The sequence below is a fragment of the Megalops cyprinoides genome, chromosome 19 (assembly GCF_013368585.1).
Source record: "Megalops cyprinoides isolate fMegCyp1 chromosome 19, fMegCyp1.pri, whole genome shotgun sequence".
NCBI lineage: Eukaryota > Metazoa > Chordata > Actinopteri > Elopiformes > Megalopidae > Megalops > Megalops cyprinoides.
In genome coordinates this window covers 9,041,770-9,052,726 of record NC_050601.1, presented here as the reverse complement: position 1 = coordinate 9,052,726, position 10,957 = coordinate 9,041,770, and the positions used below count along the sequence as shown (strand labels likewise).

At 39.3% G+C, this 10,957-nt stretch overlaps 1 protein-coding gene across 1 annotated transcript; it reads right to left on the bottom strand.

The window, feature by feature from the left end:
- Positions 1–1,217: 1,217 nt before the first annotated feature.
- Positions 1,218–8,767, bottom strand: chst12a (carbohydrate (chondroitin 4) sulfotransferase 12a). Its single transcript, XM_036553195.1, has 2 exons — positions 8,731–8,767; positions 1,218–3,014 (listed from the first exon to the last, which is right to left on the bottom strand). Exon 2 carries the CDS (start codon positions 2,960–2,962, stop codon positions 1,634–1,636), a length of 1,329 nt encoding a protein of 442 aa, XP_036409088.1. The 5' UTR covers positions 2,963–3,014; positions 8,731–8,767; the 3' UTR covers positions 1,218–1,633.
- Positions 8,768–10,957: the final 2,190 nt, after the last annotated feature.

The window sequence follows — 10,957 nt, the reverse complement described above, 5'->3', positions numbered from 1 at the left end:
TGTTAATTATTATCTACGAAATACCGAGTGTTCCCTCCATACCCATTTCCATTAGGAAACCATGGCTAAGTAGGTTTTGCCTTGCCTTATAACAGGCACAAAATATACTTTTTGTAACTGGCTGTACATTGACAATATGTTATTTTACAGCACTATTCCATAACATGTTATGTATAGCCATAATTTTTTTATGGAAATTAAAAACCAGCTACATGGTTCCCAATGGCCACACAATAAGATTACTTGCACTGGGTTTTCATTATTAATTAGCAGACTGATTTAAGTTTTTAAATAAAATGGCTAGTATGTTACTTTAGCACCAAAACAATTAGGACATCAAGTTGTTCTTTGACTTCTATGATAAATGTGGTCCCAGAGTCTTGCTTCATAAGAATACAAATCTGTACAACCCTTAAACCAAACACGGACAGGAGCCGTTTTAATTCACTTAGCTAGCTAGTTTGATGAAATTAGAAAATTAGTAGGTTAATTTAAAGTACTAGATTGATTGATTGTAAAATGTTAAGATCAACTCACTTTGATAACACAAATCCAATGATGGCAAGTCAGTAAACTGTGTCCAGCACATCAGAAAGAGAGAGTAAAACATTTCTTGCACTATATGCCAAACAAAAGGTGCATGTACATTTGTTTTGATTTTCAGCTGTATCATGAAATAATCAATTCACTGATGCAGCCAAAGAACACCTCAGTACATTTACATCATAGAATTACACGTTTTGGTTAGAAAGGGTTAATATCCTACACATGGAACCAGAGAGATACTGTTGCCAGTTGAGTTCAGCTGCAATTAGCAATGTGATGAAATTAGCGAGTTAGCAAGATGACTTGCGGCAATCTTCGTTTAACAAATATGTTTCAAATTTTGAAAACAAGTCCCTCCAATGCCAAATTATAACACACTGTCATTACATAACTGAAGTACTGCACTTCAGTGTTTAAGTGTTAAATCTGGTTTATGTAATATATGGCAAATATGCTGCGCAACTAAGATTGTCTTGATTGACTTTCTTTTGCATTACACATTAATTGATGAATCAAAGGCTTGCTAACTGCCAAAGTTCCAGTCTTAAATATTAAATACTATATTATCAATTACTCTTTAATGGCACTAATATTACAAAATATGCTACTGCAGAAGTAATTTCTGCATACTCATTTACTCACAAAAAATACTGTTTAACATGTTCCTACTCCCTGCAAATACTATTCATTCTTTTTAAATGATTGTTGTAGATCCAAGTGCAATATTGCAAATGTCTTGCTGGGGGAAACCTTTCAGCTGTACAAACATATGTTACACAGTACTGTACTACAACCCTTTTTTAACACCCTTGCAGTCCACTTATCTTGAGGTTTTAAACAAACAGGTGATTCAGGTTCACATCCAATCAGTGGCCCAAATCAAGCAATTAAGACCTGAGCTGGATTGAAAAGCAACTTGTGGACCTCCAGTGGACACCACTACATAATTAAAATGCCGCATACATTAGGGACCAACAAAGGGTTTCGCGATCTGTGATCCAACCGGCACTGCTCCTCTGCTCAGCCCTACATATGTAGACAGCAACTCTTAAGATTTTGCGCTTAAAATGACCTCATCATGACATGTTTATCCATCATGTAATAGTTTTTCAGGCTTAGGGTATCCAAACAAGCTGAAGTCGCCTTCATAGAGCTTGTACAGCTTTCTCCGCGATTCATAGGGGATTTTGGCAAACCAGTCCCACTCCCAGCTGCTAGCTGTTCTGTTCCGGTAGCTGGGAGGAAACTGGACGATGTTGTCCACATGCAGGACCCGGAGCAAGTGCTCTGCGTCCTCATCCAGCGTCTCCAGCTTTCCTACGAAGTCATAGTCGATCTGACAGGGGTGACACAGGCGATACACCTGCTTCCAGTGCTCATTGAAGGGCATGTCTTTTTCTGTCTGGGGGTCCAACAGGTATTGAATGAAGTTTGAAAAAGACGGGCGAATTCCCGCTGCAAACGCGTCCACAACCGACTCCGGAGGATCGGTGTAATTGGAATACCTCTTCAACATGACGACGGCGAACCTCCGGTAGAACTCCTCATTCACCTGCTCAAACTTGTTCCTATAGGCCGAGATGAGCCGGACGAAAGGGTCCCTGACAAAGAGGAACTTGGTGTACTTCTTGAGCTTGATCTTCATCAGATGGCGGGAGAACTTGCCATAACGCTTCCAGAACTTGTTGAAGGTCAAATGCAGGCTGCTGTTGTGGATGTGCTCCATGGGAATATCCAGGGGGTCCTGATAGGGCACGCCGTTGACCAGCAGGCTCTCGCTCAGCACGATCATAATGCGTTTCCAGTTGGTGCACGCCACCTTGGGCACGTAGCAGTAGATGATACCGTGGCGGTCATCCACAATCAGGTGGTCCAGCTCTTTGTTGGGTATGTCATCAAACGTTCTGTTCTTCCCCGGGAAATTCAGGGTGCTGTTGCTGCTGCATAGGTCATGAACCAGCTGCTTCCTGTCAGCCTGCCGCTGTTTCATCTCCGCAGAGATGGGACTCAAATGGATTTTCCACTCGCGCCTTGGCACATATTTGTCTTCCTGTTTCCCAGCTTCCCCTGAGGCATTTCCCATGGTCCCCGGGGAGCTTTCATCCCTTACTTCCTGAGAGGGCTCATTAGTGCCCTCCAAGAACTGGTTAACAAATGCATCAATGTCAGACAAGAACGAACTACCTTTGTCATCTCCTGCTTTGTGCCTGGGTGTAGAGTGACTTTCAAGGGGGACGCGTGAGGACTGAGGACCCGATATGGTGGTGTGTAGGTAAAAATGGGTGGCTCCCACATCATCCCAATAAATAATAATCAGCAGGATCATGAAAAGGGAGCCCAGTATCAGAAAAATGCGAAAAAGTCTTGACTTCCCCATTTTATCTGATCCAAGCTGGGGACGTTCCATTCTCCTCATCTTAACTCCATCTTACCATCCTCTCAGCGTGGCCTGTCCTGGTGTGAGGGTTCTGGATCCAACACAAAAACAGAGAGAGAAAAGAGTGACATACTATCCACAAGTTGTTGATAAGAAATTTGAATGTGTGTGTGTGTGTGTCATATCCATAAAAAGCAGTACAAAAAACAGATGACACTGTTCCTATTATCCACAGTTCACATTCATTCATTCATTCATTCATTTAGCAGATGCTTTTATCCAAAGTGACATACAAAAGTGCATATAGTGGGCAAACAGGCACAAGGGCAAGATGTGTACAGGGCATACAATGCAGATAGTGCTGAAACTGAGCACAAGATCGGTGTAGCCAGCCAGAAGTTCACATTACACATATTATATAATATGCATTTCTGAGGTCTTCTTAGGGGTTAGAATGCCTTTTGAGTCATCTATTCCCTGTCATAATGTTAGAAAAGAGGAGAACTCATTCTTAGACAGCAGAAGTACCTCTAGCTATAAACCACGATATGACAATGCTCACTTAATTATTTTACATGTGAAGCTGAACAAAATAACAAGGATTATTATGATGTGTTAAGACAGCTCATAGTTATGGTTATGGCGAACCAAACATTGAACTGCTACTTTGCATACAGATTTAAAGCTGAAAATGACATGCTAGGTCAGATAATTGTACTAAATCCAAATTACATGGCTTCACGTGAGTAAAAAGAACACAGCACTTTGCTTTATTACCTCTCAAAAAAAATCAACCATTCCACTATTTGAGGATATTAGTGGAATTCTGATAAACAGGTCATACAAGTTCTCTATAACAAGGGTAGGTTCTCTGTCCAAGACAACTTGATGTACTCCATTAAGATCCTCAATAAATTGTAAGGTGAGAAACAACATTTGTTCTGCAGTTTGCTGTTACTTTAACAAATTCCTCATGTTGCATGTGTATTTTGGACTTGTGCCCCCCTCTGCTGCAATTTATCTTTCTTATGGCGCTCTCACTGCTTTTGCTGTTCACTTACAGAAAATAGCCATTTTTGCCCATTGCCATTTTTCGAGGCTGTGATTCAAAGGCAGTCCCTCAATGATCCTCCTGCACAATTCTCAGAATAGGAATCGTTAGGACTTTAAGATTTGCATGCACTGCAAACTCAGACGGTGCACAAAGAGCAACTGTTGTCAGCTGTAGGACACACCAATCTTAGATGTTGGGACCTAGTGACAACTTAAGTAAACTGGTACAATCAAACGATCCTTTACATTATTGGCATTGGCTGGAGTCATTTTCACTTTCACAATTAAAAGACTCCATAATTAGTTAACTTGCTTACATATCACATATTAGGGGTGTAATGGTACGCAAAAGTCATGGTTCGGTACGTACCTCAGTTTTGAAGTCACGGTTCGGTATGTTTTGGTACGGTGAAAAAAAGACATGCAAAACCTGAAATTTCTTTTCATTTAATATGAATTTAACTTGTAAACATATAAACTTGTACAAACATTTAAACAGTGGCAAACTGGCCATAATTTCCTGAACACATAAGGAATGCACTTAAAGACCTATGGCATTTGTTATTGCTTTTGCCCGATCTAAATTAGCAGGGAGAGGTTGCTTAGTTAAATGCCACGGGGAGCAGTGTTTGCACTCCATTGTTTTTTCCTCCATAGGATTATTATGTAAAACAGCTTCAAAAAAGACGCTACGTGTGAGCACAGCCTTTTGGCATTGGAAAGGAAACTGAGTTTTTTTTTTAGTTCCACACACTGTATCTTGTCAAGTATCACTTGCTAATGTTTCAATCGACTGACCATCAGAGCATAAAAAAGTTATGCACGTAACGTGTGTTATTAAAGCTAGACTCGGATCAAAATGCGCACTAAACCGAACATCCTGTACCGAATGGTATGGTACAAATACGTGTACTGTTACACCCCTATTAAACAGAATAATAATTTCGTGATTTACATGTGTTATAGTGTTAATTGTGAAAGGAAAAATCAGTTTTGTTACATTAGTAACGTAATGAGAGCTGCAGCGGGTTGGGTTGGTTGGGGGGTCGTGGTTCCGTCTTCCGCAACCGCGACACAAGACCGTGGACGTTTGTATCGCGGTTTCGGTTTCAGAACCGTTACAGCCCCAATATCTGTGCTAATTGCCTAGTGCTATATGCTAACCTACAATGAATTAAGCTTTAACACAACTGAAAGCAAAAGACTGTCAGCTAGTATTATAAATTAAAATGCAGTTTGAGTTCCCAATAGGACTTTATTGGATTGGTAATGGGATTGACACTGAGTGAACTGAGCAGCGTGGTTGGTACTAATGTATCGTACTGTCATCACATTTAAATTTGTACACACAGAAATTTAATGGGGGACAATAAACTGCAATGCTAAATAATGGAGCAGCTTTTTCACATTTCTCACACATATAATTACAAACACTATACTGCCAATGTTATTATGCTACATGAAATGCAGAATAAAATATGTTGAAATTAGACCCCCCCCCCCTTAGATACTGCTACCATTTTATCTTTATGACTAACATTTCTGTAAAAAAAATAATAATAATAATAATAAAAACCATAAAAATACCCTCTGACATTAAATCCTATAGTATACACTGTTTGGAGTGTGGTGCATCTCCAGACAGAATATACTGACTGAGCTTTCCTTGGAACTCTGGAGAAAAACACCTCACTACCCCAAACATGGTCGCCATATTGATTTGTGACATTTCAACTTCAGCTGAGAAATAAAACCCTGGAAAAAACCCCAAGCAAGGCTGTGTTTGACATTTACAGCCAGCCTTCGTATTGAATGGAAAAGACTTCAAGTTAAACATCTAAACTCACACGTAGCTGTGAGCAAACCTGAACTCCACCTCACTACTGAAGCTGCTGTAGTCCGGTGTGGATCCTTAATGGTCAAGTTACACTTTAAACACGGCCAAGACCCTCTACATTGAATCCCACATTCTCAAAACTCCATCAAGTGCCAAAAACAAACTGGACAACTCCTCTGTGGGTCTTTGTATGAGCACTGCCCGTGTGTGAACTGAGGTTGCTTATAGCAGGGCCTCCCACACTTCACAAGAAATATTGTACTCACAGTAACAGTGCCATGCTATACATACATATCAAGTAGGGGTGCACATTCAAGCCAATAATTTAAAATGATTAAAAGCTAGAATTTTATTGTTAAATCCTTTCACATTCCAATAAAAACATTCATGAGGAGAGAAATTCCAAACCCTTTTACCATGTTCTAAGCATTTTCTTCCAAATCCTGTTACATTTCTATGATTTATAATGGGTTTGTATAAACAGTTTCAATACTCAAGCAAGTCAGTGTTTCAACAAAATAATTTCACTACTTTAATTGAAACTCATAATAATGTTGCAGATATTACCATTTATAGACTTCTTGTCATGCCTCTTTTCCACAGGGACCTGAAAGCTTGTCGGGATTAAGGGGAAAATGGATGCCGCATGCGAACAACAGGTAAATCCCGGAGAAAAACCTGCTTCAGTCAACTAAAGGTTACATTTAAGAAGAACAATTACCTAAAAAACACAGCCAAGCCAAACTGGATTGTTTTAAGTAGTCATGTCAAGACTTGATTCCAACAGAAAATGTATGGTGAGACTTCAAGATCTAATGATTGCCAATGAACTTGTCAGAACTGCTTCAAGGTTCCCAGAAAAAAAGCAAAAATTACTCCACCCTATTGTGCACAACTGACAAAGACCTATCCCAACAGTGTCAGGAGCTCTTGCCATAGCTGCACCAGGTACTGACTTTGGGGACTGAATACTTATGCAAGCAATAAACATACCACACCATATATTTTCTCTGAGGGTTTTGCTGACTTTCAGCCTCCTCTGCTTAAAAAAAGTGTAAAGTTTGAACATTGGTTTTGGGAAAAACAAACAGAATTTACCATTCTCAGTAAACCATTTAAAATATTGTTAAATGATGTGAAATTACTTGTGGTTGTGTTTAAATATGCACAAAACTGTACACATTGTACAGATACACATATATTACATTTATGTTCACATCATCATATAAATTGATTCCATATTTTTTAAACAGATCCCCTTCAACGTGTTCAAACACACACCCTGAGGCCAGCATTCCAGTACAAATGTAAATTACTGTATTCCTAAAATCCAAGATAATATGCTTGCTTCAAACAATAAATTTTGATGTCACAGATCAACCTAACACTTACCATTCATTTTTCTTGTGACTGATGGCGTGCACAACACGAGAGACAATGAGACACGCAATAAGGTACTGTATAAGGTAAACACATCACAAAGTAACCATTTGGCACAATCTAGATCCTGTACATTTGTTTTGTTTTTAATCTTGGTATTCGGCCCCCTGTATGCGATTTTTCTTTATTTGAAATTTTACTTACAATGATGACTATTTAGAGAACAGAGGTGTATGTGACTTCTCCAAACAATGGTTTAAGAGACAGTTTAGAATTGATACTTGACTACTGGTCTTCCTGTAACTTTTCACTCTGCGTGTAAGATTATCCTGACAGTGTGCGTACTGTATATGTGCGTGCGTGCGTTGCACTGGAAAATAATGTGGACGCTACCTATCCGATCAACTTCAATTTTTGTCAACAGTTTCCATAAATAAACGAATAAATGAATAAAAATCAAACAATTGCCGCTCACTGGACAAATATATAACAAATAGTAATAAGCCTTCCACCTAGCTAGCTGGCTCGCTAGCAACTTTTGGTAGCTAATGCCAGCGTCCTCTCTAGTCCAAGGCATGGCCCCATTGATTTTCGCTCATCCTTCTTCAAAGATTACTTCGTGAGTTACAATCAGAAGGGTCAAAATCGGTTTTCATTTAGTTATATACACAGCCCTATCTTCATGCTTTTCGTTCGCAATGCTACGCATATTAGCTACCTAGCTACCCCTCACGGACGACGAAATACGCTAGCCAAACCGGTTCTATTACCATGTCTATAAACCATGTCTATTAAGTTATGAAAACCTAATGAAGTATTCAATTACTTCCTGGTTTTAAAAAATTTAAATATCAAGATTGCCATCGAGAAGCTTAAATTTGTCTGTATTTCAGACGAAAAACAGTCGTCTGCTTTTGACTTCCCGTCAGCTATACTTCCTCTCTTTTCAGATCACATTTACCTTGCTACTGCTTGCTATTTTGCCAGCTGTCCAACTGCAGTAAATACATTTGCCACTCAGCGTTACCGCAATGAAGATGATGACTATATATGAAACCAGTTTACTAGCTGCACCGATTTATCACGTGCGATTGCGAATCTTGCTCACGTTTTGCTGAATACAATGTAGCCCTTTCACGTCGCGCTCTGGTTGAGCTAGCGAACCTTACAGTCCATCATAGCTATGTCTGCTCTGTGGTTATTTGAACTACTGCCTCGGTTCCATTTCTGCTTAAACAATCGATACATTTCAGATCCACAATTTTTATTACGCCCCCCAAAAACGTATCTGATCTATATCTGTACGACATTCCTAAAAACAGCATCCCAGGCTAGTACAGACACGAATTCTGAATCACTTTTTCCATGAGTCCCTCCAGCAAAATATAAAAAATGAATGAATTTTTAGTTTTATCAGCCCTCTCTGCAAACATAAGAATGGGCGAAACATCTATACAATGCTCGTCCTTATTGTCAGAATGATATTAAAAGTTAAGAAACTAAATGAAACCATCACTTTTTAACGGTGTCGGCTTACCTCTTTCTCAGGTCCTCTCCGCTCCTCGCCTGTCGACGGCATCCGCGCGTAACACAGCAAACGTACTACAGCCACTTGACACAAATCAAGGAAAGACACCGTGGGGATGTAAAATCGCGAGACTTCCCCCTCGCTGAACTGCATGTGAGCGGATGCGCATTGCATTCGGGTGTCAGAGCCTAACTTGAGGTAAGGTTTCATTGGAAATATACGCAAGTAACAGAAGCGCTACCCATCACTTTCCTGTTCAACAAGCGAGGCAATTTATCTAATTGTTGAACACAAATTAGTGTTGAAAGCATCACCTGTGTGGTGCACATGGATCTGAAAGCGTATGGAAGCTCGAGATTGTTTAACCTATCCGTATGAGAATGAGATATAGTCCGAATGCTGGAATGTCACGACCGATGCGTGGGACGTGACTGGTATAGGTGCACTTGGCAAATGCAATACAGTCTGTATCAATCTGGAAAGTTATGTGCCCATTGAGGCAGAAGTTGGGAAATTAATATAATTTTGCGGACCAAACAATTGTGTGGTGCTATAAACACCTACATTATGCTCAGTCCTGTGGCTGAGGTCACAGACAGCAAGTTTATCATAAGCTTATCTAAATATCTTGTTGTAAAGCCTTGGCTTTGGCTTGCCCCCAATTTATTTCCTTAGTCTGCAAAAAAAAAAAACCAAAGGTTGTGTGTGGTGTCTGCAGAGAATGCAACAGCCTTATTATCTAGGTTAATTTTTTTTCTACCACAGCAAGAAACTGTTTCTTCAGTTTTCTTCCCTTTAGTTCTACAAAATCAAGTAATTTAGTCTATACTTCCATCATATATTTTGGCTTGATGTATCTACTGACAATTACTTAAATGAATTCAACATTGTCCAGTCACTATTTTAGTTGATCACTTTCCAAAACAGAATTTGTTCAAGCACAGTTAGGATTGATTTAGGTTGCAGTTTTCCGATTAAACTCAAGGTGTAGTCCAAAATGTGGTTGTGCAAAATTGTGTGATCATCAACAACATTCTCCTGTATCACAAGATCTTTCACAAGTAGTAGTGCAGATTTGCATGTTCCTATATTTACCATGTTTATTATGGCTATCCTTCCCCCACTGGCAAAAGGGCACATGGGATTGCATATTGTGGATAAAACTGATGCTTCATTTGAAGAGTGTCACAAGTCATTGTAATAGCAATTCACATCCAGTCACTGCAATGTAATGGAGTGCAAAATCCTTAAATCAGCATTGTGCTTTCTCTCTGCTGTTCTTTTGTTATTACCCAAAGCATCTCATTATTTTTTACACTGTAGGACAGCTCATCTTTGGTCACTATGTTACATTACATTACATTCATTTTTACTCGTCACTTTAAATAACGAGTTGTTGACAACTGACTGCCCTCTCAACAATTCTCATTCGAGGCATGTAAATTAACTGAGTTTCTAAGATGGCGCAATGAGCAATTAATATGCTTTCTTTTCACATGGAAAATGGTCAGGCTGATAACTTGTTCCCTTTCCATTTTCAGTAGTATACAGCTGGGGGTTGACCCTTTGCTTTAATTCACAGCTTGTGCAAAAAGAAAAGCTTGCACCCTCCAATCAACCATAGCTTATACAGTTTAGTATTTTTATTTCATTTCAGATACAGACCAGTGCAGATGCCCATCAGCTACACTGCCTTCATCAAATTTTTGGCAACACAATGATAAATCTTTTTTTTTTTTTTTTAACTTCTGCACCCTGAATAAATCTTTTAAGATCAATTGCACTGAGCAGTAGCTTCCTGAACAGAGTCATTTTTACTAACAGACTACATGTCACACAAAATTAAATGTTTATGCAACATTGTACTTATTGCATGTCAGGGAAGTGAGACAAATTAGAAACAAAAATCTCTTTTAATTATTGTAAATAAAAAGTACAGGGAAAAGAGAGAAGTCCCTGTTACCAGAAGAACATATAATGAAGCAATGTTATATCAAGTCAGAACATGATTCCATAAAAATGCAAGACTCAGTGTAATATAAGTAAAAAGGCTGAGATTGCTGAAGATTGTCACTAACAGCGCACATCCACAGTTCCCTGATCTGCTGTCTATTCCCTTTAATGAGCGACTGCATCACAGTCCTACATTTAACCGTTGAACTGTCTCAGCCACTATCAGCAAATGTAGTTGTCACACCACAGCATGCTGTCACTTATAAATGCCACAGACTCCTAT

Bases quoted from the DNA above. Each gene is read 5' to 3' on its own strand.
- chst12a (XM_036553195.1), bottom strand. From the start codon at position 2,962: ATGAGGAGAATGGAACGTCCCCAGCTTGGATCAGATAAAATGGGGAAG.